The sequence below is a fragment of the Polyodon spathula genome, chromosome 25, assembly GCF_017654505.1.
Source record: "Polyodon spathula isolate WHYD16114869_AA chromosome 25, ASM1765450v1, whole genome shotgun sequence".
Taxonomy (NCBI): domain Eukaryota; kingdom Metazoa; phylum Chordata; class Actinopteri; order Acipenseriformes; family Polyodontidae; genus Polyodon; species Polyodon spathula.
In genome coordinates this window covers 9403829-9425918 of record NC_054558.1, presented here as the reverse complement: position 1 = coordinate 9425918, position 22090 = coordinate 9403829, and the positions used below count along the sequence as shown (strand labels likewise).

General features: G+C 39.6%; 1 protein-coding gene across 2 annotated transcripts in view; it reads left to right on the top strand.

The window, feature by feature from the left end:
* The window catches only part of LOC121299452 (copine-5), a 128927-nt gene extending 120312 nt beyond the window's left edge, over window positions 1–8615 (top strand). For both annotated transcript variants that reach the window (XM_041227152.1, XM_041227150.1), the window contains 3 exons: window positions 3472–3529; window positions 4756–4829; window positions 6428–8615. In XM_041227152.1, the coding sequence (XP_041083086.1) occupies window positions 3472–3529; window positions 4756–4829; window positions 6428–6616 (321 nt within the window). In that variant the 3' untranslated portion in view covers window positions 6617–8615. The remainder of the gene's footprint in view (window positions 1–3471; window positions 3530–4755; window positions 4830–6427) is intronic.
* The last annotated feature ends 13475 nt before the right edge of the window (window positions 8616–22090 follow it).

Here is a 22090-nt window from a genome sequence, read left to right as displayed (position 1 = left end):
ATGTGGCTGCAGATCAGATCTGATCTCCACATATGATAATCAAAAAAACACATTTCAGGGAGTGTCACTAGCTAACCTGCCATTTTATTTAAATAAATAAGTAAATGCATTTTTAAAAATCACCAGAAAACAAATGTTCAATTTACATTACATTCTACTGATGTAAGCTGCCTGTGTGTCATTGTCATCAAGAACATCACCCAAATGCCAAGGCTGAAACATTTTAACAGCTACTAAGAGAACTCTTTAAAATGTACATTGGAACATTGGAACTCCAGTCGCGATAGAAAAAAAAATCTTTACAAATGTAACAAACGACGGCTGTGGTCTGTGCTGGCTGCAAAACAAGCAGACAAAATAGATTTTTGTTAAAAACAACCTTGAATGACATATTCAACAACATTTTTGAGTTTTGTAAACCTTTAAGACCTTTTACAATGTAATTTCCATAGCCTACATTGCTGCCGTTAATCCCAACATTTTAAACACATTAAATGCAAAACTGAAATGACAAAACCGAAGCCATTGTGTTTTTCTTTATACACACTGTGTACATTTCTAGTAGTATGTAGAAATTATTTTTTAAAATCAGTCATCAGCCGTGTCCAAGGCTGCAGCGAGGTCGAGGGGAATTAGGACATGGGGAGAGAGAAGAGCATGGGCAGATAGAAGAGAATTAGTAATAGAGAGAAGAGCAGTTTCAGTGGAGTATGCCGGGCAAAATCCAGATTGGAGGGGGTCGAGCAGATAATGTGATGACAGGAAAGCAGAGCGCTGGTAGTGAACCACTCGCTCAAAGGTTTTAGAGAGGAACGGGAGAAGAGAGACGGTAGTTCTGGAGGGATGAGGGTGAGTGAGGGTTTTTTTAAGATGAGAGTGATGCAGGCCTGTTCGAAGGAAGAGGGGAAACAGCTAGACAGCAGAAAGGTATTGAGAAGAAAGGAGATGAAAAGTACTAGAGCAGGGGCACCAGCCTGGAAGAGGTGTGTGGAGGGGGTCCAGAGAACACATGGTGGGTTTATGGCTCTGGAGCACTGAGCAAAGATCGGAGTCTTAGAGGGGCAAGAAGGAGGAGGAAGGTAGAATAATAGAGGTTGCAAAGGGTGATGGGGAGTGAGTGAGCAGAGGACTGGAGGTGGGTGGGGAAGGAGACGTGGTAGTGAAGAGTTTGTGGATGACTTTACCTTCTTTCTAAAGCTATTTTTGTTTGTGCAAACTGCAAGTGCCGTTTCATTTATGTTTCTGATTTAAGTTTGTGTAGCAATAACATCTTAAGAACTTTAAATTGTGGTATGCTGACATACTGTTTGCAAGGACTTGTGTGTATTTACTTAACAATGTAAGCTAATTCTACATTCCTCCCTTTGTATACCTTTGATGTTTTTTCTCATCCATCTATGCAATGTTGATAATGAATTATTTAATTTTACCCATGCACCCTAATTTTTCCACTTGGGCTATCACCCCCAAACTGATAGGTGTCTCTAGCAACAAAGCCGCCTACTCTCTCTACAGACATGTGAAACTCATTACTGCACTGGCAATGCAGCTTCACATTTTAGTGGTGACTAATTAAATCTAGCTTCAAAAATAGCATGATCTTCAGAGTAGAAATAGAAGCAAGCTTGTTTGTCGAGACCCATAAACAGTGGCAGCTTTTGCGATTTGTGTATTATTCAGGGAGTTCTGCAGAAGACTACTGAGTTTGCTTCCAGGCAGGGCAGTGTCAGCGCTTGACTTCTCTCAGTGCCCTTCGTTCATCACTCTCAATCACTGTGTCTGTCAGTGCCCCTCAAGTCTGTGGTCAGTTGATAAGAAGGGCAATCTCTTACTCTCTGCAGCAGTAACACACATTGCTCCTGGACAAGCGGGCTGTCTCTGGGCACTCAAAAAACTATTAACTGAACTTCTGATGATCAAAAAACGAACAAAAAATAAATACAAACCCCACATTGCTTCACGGAGATTACATCTGTGTTTCGTACACTAACTCTTTAAAAAGTGCACTATGTCTTTTATTTCTTTTTAATTAACTTTTCAACTCTCCAGTGCCTATTGAGAGTGACAGTGCCACCATTGAGAAAGCTGTTGAGCGCTGTAGCTCCCAGCCCTTTCTTTAGTTCTAAGGGGAGTAGCACTGAGATTGTGGAGAAATTATTTTCTGCAGCCACGTCTCTCTGGACAGAAACTCAGCTAATAATCAAACTGGTACCGGAATTGCAATCCTCTGGTCAGCGTCGGTCTCATCTGGCTGTACTGTGCCCTGCAGGCACCAGAGAAACCCAAACAGAACAAACACTGGATGAGCCGCGTTGCTGACCAACACTGCAGTGTCTGCATCAAGTTGTTGTTTCTGGTTTTCTTTCCTATTTGTGATAATACTGTATGTATTGTAAAGACCACTAGATTTATTCAATTAATCTAAACAGTGGTGGTTTAAATATTCTCATAGTAAAAGCACAGCAAAGTGTAAAAAAGCATCTCAAAAGCATGGTAAAACATATGTAAGCTCTGTAAGAATAACAAGCTATGGGAAAGCATATTATTAAACGTGGGAAACCAGGATAAACTGTGGTACACACACAGTATAACCATGAGAACAGAATTGTAAAGCTGCAAAATAAATATTATGCAAAAATGCTGCAGTAAAGTTTTACAAGGGTTTAAAATACTGTTGGGACAAACCTGTCTTTTTACTAAAGACAGAAATACACTAAAGGGACTTGCACTCACTGTTACAGATGTTTCACAAAGACTCCTTATTTGTGATCTGCCACCCTTAGATCAATTGAATAGACCTATATCTTAATTAGAGTTAAATCCTGGATGTGTCTTATTGTTTAGCATTGTACAATGCAAAGTTACAAACAATACAATATTTTGGTTGTTCAGACACATACGAAATAGAAAGATCACTGCAGTGTCTCTTCTCTGCTTTTCATGTTGTGTTTCTGGGATAGATCACAGCAGCTTTTCAACCGAGCTTGAAATTTGAAAGAAATTGATAGCTGTATTGCATAGATTCTCCATGGGTTTCCAATGCTGTTCTGTGGGGGGTGTAGCTAAAAATAACACTATCAGGAAGGTTAGTGTGATAGCTCATTCTATTATTTTGACATTCTTTATTTTATTTTTATACCCAATAGATTTACAACATATATAAACAGTTCAACCCCCTCCACCCTAAAATCTCCTGCCCCAACAGTCCTGTCTGTCAGTATCAATCCCCCCCCCCCCTCCCCCCTTTACCAGAATGTCCATTATCAACAGGTTTACTGCATGGAGCTTGGGTTAATGTCTCACCTGAAGGATAGCACTAGGGAGTCAATTCTTCCATTCAAGTACAGACCTGACCCTCTTAGCTTCTGAGATCAACTTATAATGCCCAAGTATCAAATATTTGAAATAGCTAGTGGTCAAGCTCTACAGTATTTGACTTGTAATAAAAACGTGTTTATATGTTTCCTGCAGGCCGCTAAACTTCCAATGTCCATCATCATTGTTGGAGTGGGACAGGCTGAATTTGATGGTAAGAAATAAACAACTGTGCACATGCAGTGCATTAGTACCTGTAAGCTTTGTTCATGGAGGGATGGTTATTGTGCACATGCAGTGCATTAGTACCTGTAAGCTTTGTTCATGGAGGGATGGTTATTGTGCACGTGCAGTGCATTAGTACCTGTAAGCTTTGTTCATGGAGGGATGGTTATTGTGCACGTGCAGTGCATTAGTACCTGTAAGCTTTGTTCATGGAGGGATGGTTATTGTGCACATGCAGTGCATTAGTACCTGTAAGCTTTGTTCATGGAGGGATGGTTATTGTGCACATGCAGTGCATTAGTACCTGTAAGCTTTGTTCATGGAGGGATGGTTATTGTGCACGTAGGGGAACTGAAACCTCTGGGAATCCGTGGCTAGTCGGGATCGCTCTTCCTCCAGGAGGCTAGCTACAGGTCTTATTGTGGTTACAGAGAGAGTTGTACAATACTGTTCAGCATCCAGTCTATTCTTCAGAGATCAGAGTCTCTGCTTCAACAACTCTGTCCAATGGCTCACAGTCCTTTTTGTGACAAAGCTCCTTCTCCCCTCTGTTCTGAATATACCCTTCTTCAGCTTTCACCAGTAGACCCTGGTTCTGTGCTCTGCTTTCTGTGAAAAATCATTCTCAGCAGTTACTTTGTTAAACCCCTTGACAATTTTAAATACCTCTACTAACCCTTTTGTTCTGGCGAACACTTGACCTGTTTGAGGTCTGACTGACATAACGGGACTTTCGGCTTGTGCATCAGGACAAATATCCACCAAAAGTATACGTATTATACATTTCTAAACAGCTGAGACCCTTCAATTACCTAGTTTGAATGTAAAAATATGTTTTAAAATGTACTCAAATTCATTTTTCTTTAGAAATGTCTCCATTAAGTGTAATTTAGTGGTCAGCTGTGCCAGGAAATCCACTTATCCATCTTAGTTGGTGTTGAAACCACCTCTTTGTTTAAGTTACAGACCCCACTTTAAGAGACATGTAATGTGAAAGTAAATGTAATTTAGGAGTCAAAGGAAAATATGAAGCAGCTGTAATTATAGGTGACTATAGTACCATATTTTGACCTGTCTAAAATAAACACGTCATTACAGCACAGCTAACAATAAACTACACCCGGGGTTAAAGGCAACAAGACAAGCCCGGCCCTCAGAGAGCACGGGGCACGTTCTGATGTGCTGACGTGTTTGCCAACTCCTTCTCTTTTTCAGCAATGGTGGAATTGGATGGAGATGATATCCGAATCTCTTCCCGAGGGAAGTTGGCGGAGCGTGATATTGTCCAGGTGAGAGCGCTGGCATCTTCCATCAGATTTATCCATCCTACCCTCCATATACATTATTATTTGTATGGAGAGAAAACTCCCCAGTACCCTGTTACATGAAATCTCTATAAACCCAGTCTTGGTGTTGACACAATACACAGCTCAACACAGAAAACCCTTAAAACTGCAAGGCAAGATATATATATATATATATATATATATATATATATATATATATATATATATATATATATATATATATATATATATGGTTTCATTGTTTTTTCTTTTTCAGCAGCCTGAATTGTATCAGGAAAAATAATTACTGTCCTGCTGCCCTGTTACATTCAGTTATGGGTAACACTTTAAGTGTCTCTAGTTACTGTGTATTTACGTAGTAGTTGCTTAGTAAATAAGTGCGCACTTACACATAATTACAATGTCATTGTGCACACTTACAATGTACTTAATGTGTTAATCTTTTACTAGGTAACTACTAAGTAACTGCACAGTAATTAGAGACAATGTAAAGCGTTACCAAGTTGTGGACTACACTGTGTGCACAGATATGCACACTGGCCATGGGCAAGTATACTGGTCACATAGCATTTCTGGACCTTTTCCCCTCTTAAGCAGCCATTACAGGAACAGGGTTCTATTGTAATTCCAAGAGTGCCGGGATCCTGCAAGGCAAATCCCTCATGTGCCATTCTGAGAGGATGTGCTTTCATTGTGCTGAGATTACGGGGAGGCTCAGTGAGCAGCGAGACACCATTTTGTCATTGGTTCTGCCTTTCGTCGAACAAGAAAAGGCAGCACTGCTCTTTTTAATTTCACTGTGTTCCCTGTCGCAGTACGACCAGGAAATCATTTCAATTGCCAGTTCGGAGAGGTGTGTGCACAGCAGCCAAGATGTTTGTGTTGCTGTATTGCAGGAAAATAACTGCAGTCACTGCAGGGGAGAGATACAAGCTTCTACAGCCCCGTACATCGAAGATAAGAGAATTGTGGGTCACTTAGGACGCACACAAATTGATTCTGGGACCAATATACATTATTAGTTGCTTCCAATTAATTACAGTGTTATTAAGCTCATCAATCAAGGGTGACATAATTGTAGCCTCAGTATATTTCAAGTTTTTATAAATCAAGAGCGATGAGGGTATTTAGAATGACATATTCCTGCATGCTGTAGATAGTTTGCATAGATTACTTTTTAAAGTTTGTAGACAGGGGTTAAGAGTAAGAAACAGACTTTAAAGTTCTAAGTGTAAAAAGTTGTCAGGATGTTAACAACGAAAAAGAAAAATGACAAGTTTCTCAGAGTAAAAGTACAACTAAGTGTAACAAAGAATAGTGAAAATATGGTAAAGAACAGAGAGGTATGATTAAGAGTATATATTAAAAAAGAGTAATTACAAACTATGGTAAACTATAGTAAATGCATAATATAACCCTACAAAAATCATAGACTGCAAAATTATGGAGCAGAGGGAGCAAACAGTTAACTACTAGTTTTGAATGTCCTTAAAAAATATCGCTGCTGTTTTAAAGATCCCTCTTAAATATGTGTAAAGCCTTTAAATATTACGCCTGAGGGATTCCTGTTTCTCCTGCAGTTCGTCCCGTTTCGAGATTACATGGACCGCACAGGGAACCACGTGCTCAGCATGGCCCGGCTGGCCAAGGATGTCCTGGCAGAGATCCCAGACCAGTTCATTTCCTACATGAAGACGCGGGGCATCAAACCCAACCCGTCCCCGCCCCCCTACACGCCTCCCAGCCACACCCTCCACACACAGATCTGACCCCAGACCCGGCGGAAGGGCCCGGGACACGCAGAGGGGTCTGGATTGTCTTGCGTATCAGCCGCTCGTGTTCTGTCCATAGGTAGCAGGGGGGAGAAACAGAAGAGTCTGTATTTTGTTACTGTCACTCAACAAACTGAGAAAATTCTTTAACTGAGACACACTGGCAAAGGCAAGTTGTAAGAGAAAGGACCGGGAACGAAAGGAATGTCACACAGAAGAGTGTGGTTCTGATTTTGTAGATTCTTCTTCCCATGTGTGATTGTCTGCCTGTTCTGAAGACCTTGTAGTATGATGAGACCTGAGCAGCGAGTAGGAGAAAGCTGTCTGTCAGTCTGTATGTAGATACCTTTCTAAACGGTGTCCTTTGGGTTATGGAATTTACACACAGTGATTTATAGAGTTTTAACTATTTATAATGGAAAATATCAGGGTCCTTGAGGGGACCATTTCCTTTTATTAAGTTTATTTGAAGTTAAAGCATCTACTAGCGGCTTTCCTTATAACAGTGATGGACAAAGCATGGCATGGAGCAAACTAAGTGGCTCTTCAGTATAGTATTAAAATGAGGTGTTTTTTTTGTCCTAATGCGAATTGCCTTTTTATTCTCCCTTGGCTTTAATGAATACTGCGGAAATGAGAATGCACGCTCCTCGAGAGGTCTTCACGCTTCACACTGGCCTGCTGTGAACTGTTTTGTTTTACCTGCTCAAATCCACTCGAGGTTGAACAGAGGACTCTTGTGACAGCACACCAAAAGCACAAGAAATCATCTTATTATTACTTAACCATCATCTTCATAGTGCACTGCACCTCCCTCTTTAGAAGACACCCCGTATGAAAGGGTGTAACCCTATACAGTGTCTACACAACACTATTTCTATACTACTTCTCTTATTAGAAGTGACGATTGCAATAGTTAATAGACCACATCTCTTTTTTGTTCAGGATTACAACATTTTATGCCAGTATGACACTCTCATTTACTTGTGTATGCAAAACATCATGGTAAAACTAACAAATATGTGCAGGAAGCCGGAACTCCCAAAACCTACTGAATCTGTTTCTCTGATTTGGCACCAAACCCAAAATATGAAGGTCTTCTGCTCCTATAACCTCTGGTTCAGCCCTGTTTGGCAATAAAAGAGGAGCTTACATGGCTATAAAAGCATCAGCAAGAATCATTTGGCCTGACCTTGTTCTGCTAGATATCAACAGCGCAGAGTATGCAATTCTCTGGCTCCTTTTTCTCTCTCTCTCTCTCTCTCTCTCTCTCTCTCTCTCTCTCTCTCTCTCTCTCTCTCTCTCTCTCTTTGGTAATGGCTGCTCAGTTGCTTGCAAAATGTTCCTCATTGTATAAAGATATCCAGTTGAGGAAGAAGAAAATGTCACTGCAGCAGCTTACCAATCTGTAAAGATCTCTGAGCTATTATGTTTGCATGTCTGTCCTCCGAATAAAGCTTGACCTGGCTTTCTGAGAAATGTCCTCCCAACAACTTAGGCTCATGTTTTGATTGGTAAATGAACCCCTTGTGGGCATATCTTGGAACTGCTCACCCATACACCCCCAATCATCCCCCTGATTGGACGGTCAGCAGGGGGTGGTGTCCAGTTATCTCATTTTAGAATGTACTCGTTTATTAATAAATTCATCACATCTGTTCAACGCTCTTTAAAATCACCTCTGAATTCCCTTCAGCGACGGACTAGATTTTCAGAACACTATATAACTGATAATGATGTAATACATATTGAAATATTAGTTTCTACAGGGAATTCACATTTGCTGTTCAATAAAAGCAAAATAGGAGAGAAGGGGGGGCGGCACAATGGCATGGTGGTTAGCACTGCTGCCTCACAGCTCCAGGGTCATGGGTTTGAGTCCGCTCTCAGGGGTCTGTCGGTGTGGAGTTTGCGTGTTCTTCTCGTGTCTGCATGGGTTTTCTCCAGATACTCCAGTTTCCTCCCACAGTCCAAAGACATGCTGTTCAGGTTGATTGGTCACTCTAAATTGCCCTGTGTGTGAGTGAGTGAGTGAGTGTGTGTGGTGCCCTGCGATGGACTGGCGTCCCATCTAGGGTGTAGTCCTGTCTTGCACCCTGTGTCTGCCAGGTTAGGCTCCTGCTCACCGCAACCCTGTAAAGGATTAAGCAGTTATAATGTATGGATGGATGGAGAGAATGGGGGCAGCTTAAACCTTTTTTAAATTAAAGAATTAGCCCAAACACTTGAATTGTTCTAGTGATTACACAATTTTCTAATACAAAAATTAGATTACAAACAGCTTTTTAAATCTTTATTCATTGTCATTAAACTGCACTTGTACCCACAGATGAATAGATATTTAAATAGCATGTTTATATGTGAAGTTAAATATTTAGCAAACTATTTGGAGACAGTTTGCCCCAAGATTACAATGAGGGCTCACTTTTGCAAGGATGAAAAGAAAAAAACATTTTGACTTTGATACAGCATCGTTTTCCAAGTTATCTATTCAGCATTTTAATAACTTCCTAAACTGACTGAAATGCAACAACCTGCAAGAAGCTATTTTTCTACTTTATAAACTAGAATCGCGTCATTTCTCTGGCTGGGTTTAGAAAGAGAACACTGTTGAGCGATTAATAATGAATTAAGACTGCACGCTTACAATAACAATGTGGACGAGGAGATACAAAATATGTTAAATGCTGTATATTAAGCATACGCTTCAAAGCAGTTTCTAATATTTAATACCTGTCGGCTTAGCACCTTTCTTCATGTGTAGGCTGATAAGTACCCTTAAGTTACAGAACAATATACATTAACAACCCAAAGTAATTCGTTTCCTGATCAAATCATTTCATGCTGATGCTGAGAGCATGTATTTAATATTATAAAGAGTGTTTTGCCATGTAGTAGTTATCCAAAACACATAGTTAATAACCCTAACATCTGGCAAGTGATTTACACTGTCGTTCTCACCAGCAGTGGCTGCTTTTCGGCTTTTCTTTGTTCATTATTTTACTGTGCACTTGGTCCTATTATCTGAATATTTTTCACAGCAGTACTTATGGACTGTCAGGCATTGATTGAGAGAGAACCAGGCCAAGTCTCAAACTGTGGAAGGACCAAGTGATGGGAAACTAAAATACAGGTGCTGAAGCTGAGGCCTATAAAGGTCAAAGCACTAACTGCCTTAAGAGGCAGGGTTCCAGCATCTAGAATACATGGGAACAGCACAATTGTAACATTGCTTAATGAGGCAGGGTTCCAGCATCTAGAATACATGGGAACAGCACAATTGTAACATTGCTTAATGAGGCAGGGTTCCAGCATCTAGAGAACATGGGAACAGCACAATTGTAACATTGCTTAATGAGGCAGGGTTCCAGCATCTAGAATACATGGGAACAGCACAATTGTAACATTGCTTAATGAGGCAGGGTTCCAGCATCTAGAGAACATGGGAACAGCACAATTGTAACATTGCTTAATGAGGCAGGGTTCCAGCATCTAGAATACATGGGAACAGCACAATTGTAACATTGCTTAATGAGGCAGGGTTCCAGCATCTAGAGAACATGGGAACAGCACAATTGTAACATTGCTTAATGAGGCAGGGTTCCAGCATCTAGAATACATGGGAACAGCACAATTGTAACATTGCTTAATGAGGCAGGGTTCCAGCATCTAGTACATGGGAACAGCACAATTGTAACATTGCTTAATGAGGCAGGGTTCCAGCATCTAGAGAACATGGGAACAGCACCATTGTAACTTGCTTAATGAGGCAGGGTTCCAGCATCTAGAAACATGGGAACAGCACAATTGTAACATTGCTTAATGAGGCAGGGTTCCAGCATCTAGAGAACATGGGAACAGCACAATTGTAACATTGCTTAATGAGGCAGGGTTCCAGCATCTAGAATACATGGGAACAGCACAATTGTAACATTGCTTAATGAGGCAGGGTTCCAGCATCTAGAATACATGGGAACAGCACAATTGTAACATTGCTTAATGAGGCAGGGTTCCAGCATCTAGAATACATGGGAACAGCACAATTGTAACATTGCTTAATGAGGCAGGGTTCCAGCATCTAGAAAACATGGGAACAGCACAATTGTAACATTGCTTAATGAGGCAGGGTTCCAGCATCTAGAGAACATGGGAACAGCACAATTGTAACATTGCTTAATGAGGCAGGGTTCCAGCATCTAGAGAACATGGGAACAGCACAATTGTACAGGGTTCCAGCATCTAGAGAACATGGGAACAGCACAATTGTAACATTGCTTAATGAGGCAGGGTTCCAGCATCTAGAATACATGGGAACAGCACAATTGTAACATTGCTTAATGGATTTCTTTTGTACATAGCGACAGCTCCAAAGCAAAGCAGCTACTGGACTTTATAACTTGGAAAAGCTAAAAAGGGAAACTTTAATATGCCAACAAGCTAGCTTCCAAATTGTTGCACACAGTTTACATTGCAAAGATGTTATGGTAACATTTTACATTTTGTCTCTTAATGTGTATTAATGTGCATTTGCATTGTAGTTACTGAGTAAATGCATGTGTACTCACACACCATTACAATGTTATTATGTAAATACACATATAATAGAGAGGGTTAGGGTTTGGTTTGGAGTTTGGGTTGTATTGTTGCATATAACATGGTAATTATGTGTAAGTACACATGTATTTACTAAGTAACTACTATGTAAATACACAATAAATAGAGACACTTTATATAAACTGTTACTGGTTTTACAATATATATATATATATATATATATATAGAGAGAGAGAGAGAGAGAGAGAGAGAGAGAGAGAGAGAGAGAGAGAGAGAGAGAGAGAGAGAGAGAGAGAGATTACTGAATCTATATATATATAACCAGCAACACTTTATATAAAGTGTCTCTATTTACTGTGTATTTACATAGTAGTTACTCTGACAAGAATTGCAATACTTGGAAGATAATGTATATATTTGGAGATTGATGGAAACGTGATAGGAATTATAGCTCATATAGAGTACATTAATGTTATTGTTGACCAGTAAAGAAAAGCAGGATGACCAACATGGAGAACTTGTAATCCAAGCAAAAGCAGTTCAGGGTTATTACAGATTCAGTTATATTATATTTCCACAAACCCCAGAGAGGATTCCTGTATAGGACTGAATAATTGTTGAGTGGACTTTTTGTAATCCACAGAGAGCTGGCTGCCACACATCCTAATAATATTTCAATCATATTGAAATATTAAAAGAAAAAAAAAGCATGCACAAAAAAAATAACAGATTAAATTATATCTCCAGTGCTCCCTCGCTATAACATAGGTCTCTGGGGACACATAATAAGAGGGTTGTAACTGAAGAGCGCTATAAACGGGAGAGGGGGTGGGGGGCGCCTCGGGACACATAACAACACACATCTGACTAAAATACAAAATAAAAGAACTCTCTGTAACGCACATATAGTGAAGCAAAAATGTAACATTCAGTGAATTAACCATCCATAAAGCACCATGTAATCAATTAGAAATAGCCTGGCTTAACGGCGGCTGGGAGTTCAGTTCAAAGCGACAGACAAGCAAAGTGTGAGAAGGAGAGCGGGTCGGGCGAGGGGAAGAGGCAATGGGCTCACCCCAAGTTCGGCTGCCGGAGAGGGGCAGAAGCAAAGCGGAAGAGTCTCGTCTCGCCGGGAAAGTTGCAGCACCTCTCACAGCAAAAAAATAAATAGATTAGGAAAGATAACCAAGTAATATTTCGTTATAAAACGAATGCTGAATAAGATGTTTGTGTTACGAAGTGCCAGCGCAGCTTTTCTTCAGTTCAGATATTGTATCAAAAGGGAGAGACAGAAATTGAAGTTAGACCGATAAGTTTGGCTGTACTGAATTTACTGTAGAAATATTGCATGAATCACTAGTATAGGGAATTGAGGGGCATGCTGTAAGAGCGTTATAACCGAGAGCCTTATAGCAAGGGAGCACTGTGTATATATAATTTTAAAAGAAGTTTTATTTAGCATTATTATTTTTCTGTAATACATTTGTCTTTAAAATTTTGATCAGTATATGCATTTCTATTTGTATATTTTATTGCTAACATGTAATAAGTATGTAATGTCAATGGTGTTTTATTTTTGTGCCCGTGGTTGGTCATTTCTTCCTTGACTACAAATTCTCTTCTGCAAAGTTTGGTGCCACGATGTCAGCCACAAGTGGTAAGAAGGAGACTCATTTAGTGCCAACTTCTATAAGCTAATGATACCCTGCCTGGGTAATGGGCATGTCAGTGCCAAACTGGCAGCAGCTTTGCGATTATTATTATTTCTTCTTCTTCTTCTTCTTCTTCTTCTTCTTCTTCTTCTTCTTCTTCTTCTTCTTCTTCTTCTTCTTCTTCTGTTGTGTCCAATGATTTTGTTTATAAAGTGATGGATTTGTTTCTACTGAGATCATTATAATGGAATTATGTATAGCCAACCAGCATGTTGCAGTGATTGGGGTTTTTCCTTTCTGTTTTGATGTCTCTCCTGTGCTCTCTCTTTTGCATGGTGAATTTTTCAAGCCAAACATTATTGTACAGTATTGTTGTCATATGTTGGATGTGAACCGGTTTGTATTGGATTGCCTTAAATAAAAAAAATAAAATTACTACTTTTACAAAAGTTACACAGCTCGGGTTTCCTTTGCTTGGACTCGGTGGAATCCAAAGTAAATCAATAATCATATCAGCACTGAAGGAGTCGTGCCACAAAAATAACTCTACAATACTGCTAGAAAATGCATTTGGTAGGGATGTGAAGGCAACTGCTTTTTATAATGTGTGGGAAAGTATTCCCAAGTCATTTAAAATAAATAGCACCAAAAGAATGGATCTTTTGAAGGCATTGAGAGGTGTTAATATCCACTGTTCTTTTAGAAAGTGCTGCACGAGCCTCTTCTAGCATTGCTGTTTAGTCTGCTTTGCCCCGCTGTGGTGTCCACCGTTACGCCTTGACATGCTGTTGGCAGCTGCTGAGGAGCTTCCCCTCCTGCCTGTCTCTGCAGAGCACTCTTTGGCTGGGTTGCTAAGCAATGCTGCCCTGAAAGTGCTTCACAATGGCTCTTCCCCGTGGAGTCAGACAGCAGGGACACAGGAAGGTTATAAGTGTGTTCCATTAAGATGAGCTGAGTCAGAATCAAAACTAACAAAGTGCACAAGTGTGTTTGTTTGTGGGTGACGGTTACCCACCCAGGGGGGTTCGATTCAGAGCGGAACTGGAGTGATCAATGCGTTTCCAAAGCTGGCCAGGCAAAGTTGTAACAGCTAAAATACTAGGATCATTCAAAAAAACAATTCCTGTGCGTACTTCCAAGAGAAGAGTCTGATGTGTGGAGTGGCCTTTTCTCGTTTCCAACAATCCTTATCTCATGATTAGGTTTTTTCCTTCCTTTTTTAAAGCTTAACACTCTCTGATTCGTGTTGTTTCATGTGTTAAGCAGAGTGTGTGCAAGTCTCTTCCAGTAAATTAAATTGCCTCGAAACAGCTTACAACTGACCTTCAAAAAAGGCTACCAAAAAAGAACGAGGGAACAAAGTCAGCAATCATCTCAAACACCGCCGATGCTGAAAGCTATTTAAAAGGCTACGGTATTTTTCGTGACAGGTAATTCCAGGTTTTAGGCTAGACACAAACAAACACATTTTCAATGGCACCTGATAAATAAATATATGTTGCATACAAATAATAATAATAAAAAAAACTGCCTCTTTCTCAACAGGCAACATCCTCCATAGGAATTTATTACAATCAGTAATATACTTCCAGGTCTCCTGGATGTGTTCCATTTATCTAGTGGCATATTTGTTTACTCTTCAACTGTTTCACTAGTTATGTATGTACTTTGTGTGATTCCTAGGGGAAGCTGAAGCCTGTAGACCCATCAGCTTGGTTCTTAAATTCAATATAATTACAGTTGCAAATCAATATAATTACAGTTGCACCTGGGCAAGGAAAGGGGCTGTAGTTGCTCCACCTTCCTCTTAAAACATGGCCAATTGCCATAGATTGTCTCCTGTGGTGCATTATCTAGAATAAAGGAGACCGGGATCAGGATAAACTGTATAAAACAATACGTTCTTTATTCTATCATCCAGCACACACAACTCAACAGAAATTTTAATTTGCAAACTCAGTCTATTAGGAGGCTTAGGAGTTATGTTTCATATGCCATTCTCTTTTGCAGCCCCTCCTCAACCCTCCCCCCCTCCTCCTCCCTCCTATCAGACTTTGCCTCTTTCTTCTCCTCTAAAATCTCTGATATCTGCAAACTCTTTAACATCCCCCCCCCCCCCCCCCCACCCCCTTCTCCAACCCCAACACCCTCTGTCTCCCCTCCTAACTCCCAACACCCTCTGTCTCCCCTCTCTAACTCACCCTCCCTCCCTCCTCTCTCCCCTCTCAGGCTCTGCCCTCTCCTCCCTCCTCCAGGGCCACAAACCCACCATATGCACACTGGACCCTCTCCCCACTCATCTCTTTCAAGCTGCTTCTCCTTCTCTACTCCCCTTTATCTCCTCCCTTTTCAAGACCTCTCTCCTAACTGGCCTCTTTCCCTCTGCCTTCAAACAAGCCTCTATCACCCCCCTCCTCAAAAAACCTATCCTCGACCCCACCTCCCTCTAGAACTACCATCCTGTCTACCTCTTACCCTTCCTCTCTAAAATCTTTGAGCGGGCAGTACACCGCCAGCTCTCTGCTTTCCTGTCTAACCACTCTCTGCTCGACCCTCTCCAATCCGGTTTTCGCTCTGCTCACTCCACTAAAACTGCTCTCCTGTCTGTCACTAACTCACTAAACTCTGCCCATGCTGCCTCTCTCAGTGCCTTCCTAATAATTCTGTTTTGCCATTTTTTTCTTCCTCCCCTGTTATCTTTCACCAATACACGCTGTTCGAGAAGCAGAGACCTAAGAGAGGATCGAGCATTTGAAATTTGCAGCTGCATTTGTTTTAGTTGTTTAAGCTGCTGAGATGAATCCTGTCTCAGCAATGAAAAACGTGTGCGGAGCTGTCTCTTAAAACAGCTAGGCCGGAGTTTTTGTTGTTGTTGACTGTGGCGTCACTCTGTAAGCAAACAGAAGATTTGCAACTCGGTGCTGTACAGACATGCCTTGTTGCTTTTCATGTGAACAGTAACACAGCAGTCTGCCACTTCTTAGCCATGTTAGTACTAAAATGTAATTGATTCTTAGATTAAAGCAGCTCTTCAGTACTGTGCATGTGTTGGCTGTGGTTTCTTTAACAAGTCCACATTTTTTTGTTTTTTTAACAGATTCACTCCACCCTGAGTTTTTTTTTTTTTTTTTTTTTTTTTAAACGAATAAACAGTTTCAGTTGGATTTGTAAAATTGGTAATGTGGGAGGTTCTGGGTCACATTTCAATGGGTGAATGGTGGGATGTCAACGAGATTCCTGTGACTTTGTTAGAGCTGGTGACTGATTTACTGATACTTTCACACCAGACTAAAACTGATCACTTCACTGCCAGCCCTGCGATTTTTTTTAGTATTTACGGTTAATTCAAACTATAATCGGTGAAGGAAAACAATGCGTTATAATTTCATACAAGTTGGACTTATAAAATAAACACATCAAGACTGACTCCCATGGTCACATGATCCGAAAGCAACAGGCTTGCTCAATCTAGTTTATATATAAATGCAGTCTATGGGGGAGTGTCTTCATTTATGTGATCCTGTATAGTTCTGAGGGAAAAAAAGAACACCCAGTTTCAAAGGTCTGTCCTCATAGTGAAGTGGTTAATATTTTGTGCCACAAACCAGTGCCTCAGAGGTGAAGTGTGAAGGTATTTTTATTTTCTTGTCCTTTACGGATGAACTAAATTACCTTCTGCTTAGAATACATGCTAAGGTACAAATTACATTTAGCTGTTATGAAAAATGATGCTGACATTCTGCTCAGGCTATTTTCATCACAGCAGACCCTGCCAGCCAGGTGCCTGGTGAGCTCAGACGGACACCTGCAGGGCTGGCCTTTATCCTCCAGACACCGGCAGCTCGCTGGCATCTATTCCAGGGTGTAAAAGAGGAAACTGTCCTGGTCCTGGTCCTGGAGGATGCCCACTGAACCTGGGAAATGGATCCCAGTCTACAGAAGAGTCAATGAAGCAGTGGAACAGGCCAGCTAATGCAGGTCTTCTGTTCAGAAAAGGGAAGACTCTACCGGAGGGCATGCTAGAAACCTAAAGACCTTATCAATACTTAGGAATTTAAAATGGATCAAACAGTGGGATTAAAAAAAAAAAAAAAAACTTTTGAAAAAACAGTTTACAATATAATTGAATAAAATCTGCATTTCGTCAGACACGCTTCAAAATACAATAACATAAATTGCATGACGTTGCTCGTTGCTGTAGCTACTCATGTTTAAATAACGTAACAAATGTGTGCTCACAGTGTAGCTGCTGTGTAGATGGCATCCTACTATATTGAAGTGTATCTCTGTATTTACCCTGCTGCAACATGCTTGTGTGGGCTTTAACTGCTGTATAATTTGCTATGTTTTATCCATGGTGTATTATCGAGGTATTAGCATCCCCCCTCCTCTGCGTAGCTGTTATTCTGAATGTTGCAGTATGAAACTCGAATCGCTAACCTAAAAGTGCAGTTGCTACAGTGTCTTCTATGGTGATTTTCTATTGCTGAACTTTCCGGTATCCACAAAGTACTCTTCAGACAGGAATGAACAAGCGAAATGATGGATCTCATCTAGGATGTTTACCAGTGCCGCTCTCCGCAAAGGAAACGCTTTAATTGAAACCAAAATGAAAACCCCTCAAGACAGCTGCACACGAAGGCAATTCTATAGGAATGTGGCACGGCAGCACTGTGTGAGTGGGTTAGTGCTGCAGAATGCTACTTACCACCAAGACACTGCTTGGGCTGCTGTTAGATTTGCAAAAAGAGCCAGTGATGAATGTGCAGCTTGCACTGGCTATAGAAGAACATGGTTTGTGAATGTGCTAGAATTAGAAGGCGGTATTTCATGTGATCTTTGGGGATAGTGTTTTTTTTTTTTTAAATATTGCCGATCGTTACTGTTGAGTACAGTGTGTAAAAGCACCAGGAACATGCATATGCAAAAAGTAAAAAAAAAAATAGACGGGGTATTTTTAACCCCAACGACGTTGTTGTATTGTTTGTTTGTTTGTTTGTTGGTCACTGGGCCTGCATGCTTTGTCAGTTCAACCCAGCATCAGTTAATGCTGATTTTATACCACAGTAACGCTAAAAACACACAATCCATGCATTGGGCAATACAGATTCATTTTACATCACACTGAATTCCTTTTCTGTGCAAGAAATAAAAGACCTATAGAATAACGCATTGTGCTTCACAGAGTCAAATGAAACCTGTCGAATAGTGTTACGCTAACATATTGAATTACATGAAGCTGTGTAGTTTTCCATATACTTAATGAAAAACTGACAAACATTGAAAAATGTGACATTTTGAAATCTAATATGAAATACTGTACTAGCAGTGGTGGTGAGTCGTAATATTCTGGCATGGAGCATAGAAAGAACCCTTAGGAAGATTAAAAATGATTTAAACTTGGCAGAGGGGTAGGTGAGAACAAAAATCAGGTTCTATTTAGGGCTAAAGGTGTGAGACAGATAGGGCAGGATTTTCAAGAACCAGTGTTAAAGTCTCTTCACACTGATCACGTCATCCCTGTATTTCATTAACACAAACATCGGCCTAATGACAATGAGCGATTTCAAACAACGCAGAAATGAAAAGTGTCCTTAAAGATAATAGAAACAAGTAGAGCTACAGTAAAGAGAACAAGAAAACTTTCAAAGAATTTTAACAGCAACACTAAATGAGACTTGACGTGTTAAAAACATACCTCCATCTGAATTAAATAAATACATGTATAAATATGATGTATATAATCCTTATGTTTGTCTGTATTTTACATTATTTCATTTTTTAGGACAGACAGTAAATTCATAAATGTCCAGTCATCAAAATGCTTACTACTTGTTTGTGGGGAACGGCAAGAGTAGAGCCCTGTGTTTCCAACACACACTGTATCTTTAAACTGAATAGTTGTATAAAGTTTTGTTTTTTTATGATTAAGAACTCAACTGTAGCCTACATATTAAAAATATGCAACACATGAATGGTTCTGTTCTGGTTAAAGAGTTTTAGTGAACCACAAGTAAAGTCCTGCACTGCTGCGTGTTTTACTCATTTGCACATCTCGTGATTTTCAGATGTAGTTCAAAACCGATGGAAGAGCTTGCGGGAGCAGTTTTCTCAAAAACAAGGAGCAAAAAAACAGAGTGGGCATAAAACCATGGAAATACAGGCTGCAAATTTTTGGAGCAGCATTTGGAAATGAAAAGGTAGAGAAACATAAACAGTCAGCAGTAATTATTGTTACCGGTATTTAATATTATTATTATTATTATTATTATTATTATTATTATTATTAGTAGTAGTAGTAGTAGTAATAATAAGCCGATATCTTCGTCACTGTCTGCCATCTCAACTTCTCGTGCATCACAGGTTTACCGTTTCTTGTGTTCTAATTATTTGAATGTCTTTGGTGTGAAAGAAACTTGACGGCATCAAAACACATTGGACGCTGAAGCTTTGACGCGAGGTGCTCAGTGTGAAAAGAACTTCACTGTATCAAACTCGTGGTATAGGCACAAATGCTTTAGTAGCAAGTGATTTTCAAATGAAATGTGTTAATTAAATCAATCTGTTAATGCTTTGAAATTGAGTCGATGAGGTCGTTAATGAACGCATTTCTCGTTTAAAAGCTTAATTGTCGCAGGTCACGTACATCACTTCTTGTCTCAACGACTAAATAAGGGGAACTCGTTAATCAAAGTGCATTTTAACAAGATGAAGAAAAATGAATGGAAGCATAATTTGCTGTTATGGAAAGTACTAGCGTACAGGGAGACGGCTCTCCCACTATCGAGCAGCAGCCAAATGGAAATGAAATAAAAAATATTTTGTAAACTTCATTTTAAATGGTCCATTGTCATGCATAATGTATTTTTATTTAGATAACTTCACATATACAATGCAGATTTACAATTACCTAGTGTGGGTAAAAATCATATTTTAAATAAATTAATTTTTAATGAATTTTTTGGATGGGGCGGGGAGGCATCTCTGTATATTGGTTGGAATTTATTTCTACTTTTGTTTGTATTTTAGTATGTAGGATTGTAGGCTATAAATAAATACTTTTGAAGTGCAGTTTGTCTTTGTAGTTGTCAGCTATATTATACATGTATACCATGTATGTTTTACTGTTCACGTATGTATTACATTTAATAAGCTTTTAAAATTGCGATAGAACTCCCTACCCAATATACACAATTAGTTTATAGTTAATTGTTGGGTGAATTCCTTTAATCGTGCATTTTCTCTGGTACTGTTTGCTTGCCTCCGAGATAAATAAACTCAACATGAACAGAAGTAGCCACCGATCACTTACAGTATTATAAGAAGATGTTATAAGATGTGCATACAGACGTGTGAAGCTGAGACAGTGTGGGAGGAGCCTGACAATATTACAAATACATTCGGCAAAGTCCATGTCAGTGATCTCAATCACATTAGGTATTCCATTCATGTCCATGGCGATATCTTCTGAATGCAAGCCCCATACTGCACTGTTTAACTATCAGACGAAATGTTTACAGAATACTTAACAATGACTATTACGACCATGCTGCATGATGGTTGTTATTAATAGCGTTATAATATACCAAATCATTTAAAACATGTTTTTGCTGACTTTATAAGAATTTGGACGACACAGTATAGGTCACCTTCACTGTAAATAAAAACGTGACTTGGTATAATTCAATGATAACACTATTAATCATGATTATAGCAACAGTTTTTAAGTATTCTGTAAATATTTTTAAAAAGTTGAAAACTCCAGTCTGTGGCTGTCAGGTCTTGTTTTAAAAAAAAATAGCACAAACATTGTATACAAACCAATGGAATATCATGTGTGTGTGTATGTACGGATCTATGTGTGTTTACTAGAGAGAAAATACATGCATGTCTCCAGTCATATGCAGTTTTCATGATCACAGAGCCTTAAGTTCAAGCCAAAATTGTAGACCTTTATTACTGCCATAGCCTTATCTTTTTTCCTATTGAAGATTGCCAGTGTACTTTATGCATCCATGTATCCTTTCCTGTGATGTCATCAGGCAATGTGTTCCGAGCTTAAGGTTACAAATAATTAAAACAGTGATTAAATCTCATTCATAACCACAAGTATATAAAAGTCTAACATTTTTCCATAACTACAAATATTGAAGTATCTAGATAGTATCGTCTGTGTCACAACCACGGTCTGCCCTCTTGAAAATGCCCAAATCAATGCTGCATACCGATTTGTTGACTAACACTAGAGTTATCATTTACAGACTTTTGACAATTCTACCCTCGGAGTCAGAAATGAAGCCTGTGTCTAAATGCCAGAAGCATCAGAACTACATTGTAAGAAATAGACGCACACACAGCAGCTGAAAAGCATGACATTACTGGAATCACAGAAACCTGGCTTAGTCCTGAAGGTGGAGAAGAGTTCCACGTACAGGGTATAAACTGCTCTGAAAAGATAGACCACAGGAGAGTTTTTTTTCTATTGGGTATGTTACAGACTCCCAGGTCAGAATAGAAATGATAGCAAATTATTATATGAAGCAATCTGAAATGCATGCAGGGGCAAACATACAGTAATCATGGGAGATTTCAATTGTCCCGATATCAACTGGGGAAATCCAGTGAGATGTGGAAACGTAAAAACTGAACTGATGGATGAAGTAAATGATTGCTTCCTAACCAAGTGTGTCAAAAACCCGACAAGGGACAGAGCAATATTGGATGTGCTGTTCACAAACACCCAGGACATGCTGTGTAATATAGAAGCAGCACACCTACCTGGGATTCCAAGCAAAAGGCTGTACAAACTGAAGGGTATCATTTCAGAAAAGTAAACTTTGAAGAGATGAGATGGGAGCTGAGAGATATAGACTGGGCAAGGGAATTGGAAGATATGACAGCTACATGAGTACATGACTTACAGGAAAGATGGAGGAGAAAAACATTGGGAAGAATATAAGAGTGTGCTTAATATAGAAGAATATAGGAGTGTGCTTAATATAGGAGAATATAAGAGTGTGCTTAAGATAGAATATAGGAGTGTGCTTTAATATAGGAGAATATAGGAATGTGTTTAATATAGGAGAATATAGGAGTGTGTTTAATATAGGCGAATATAGGAGTGTGCTTAAGATAGGAGAATATAGGAGTGTGCTTAAGATAGGAGAATATAGGAGTGTGCTTAAGATAGGAGAATATAGGAGTGTGTTTAATATAGGAGAATATAGGAGTGCGTTTAATATAGGAGAATATAGGAGTGTGCTTA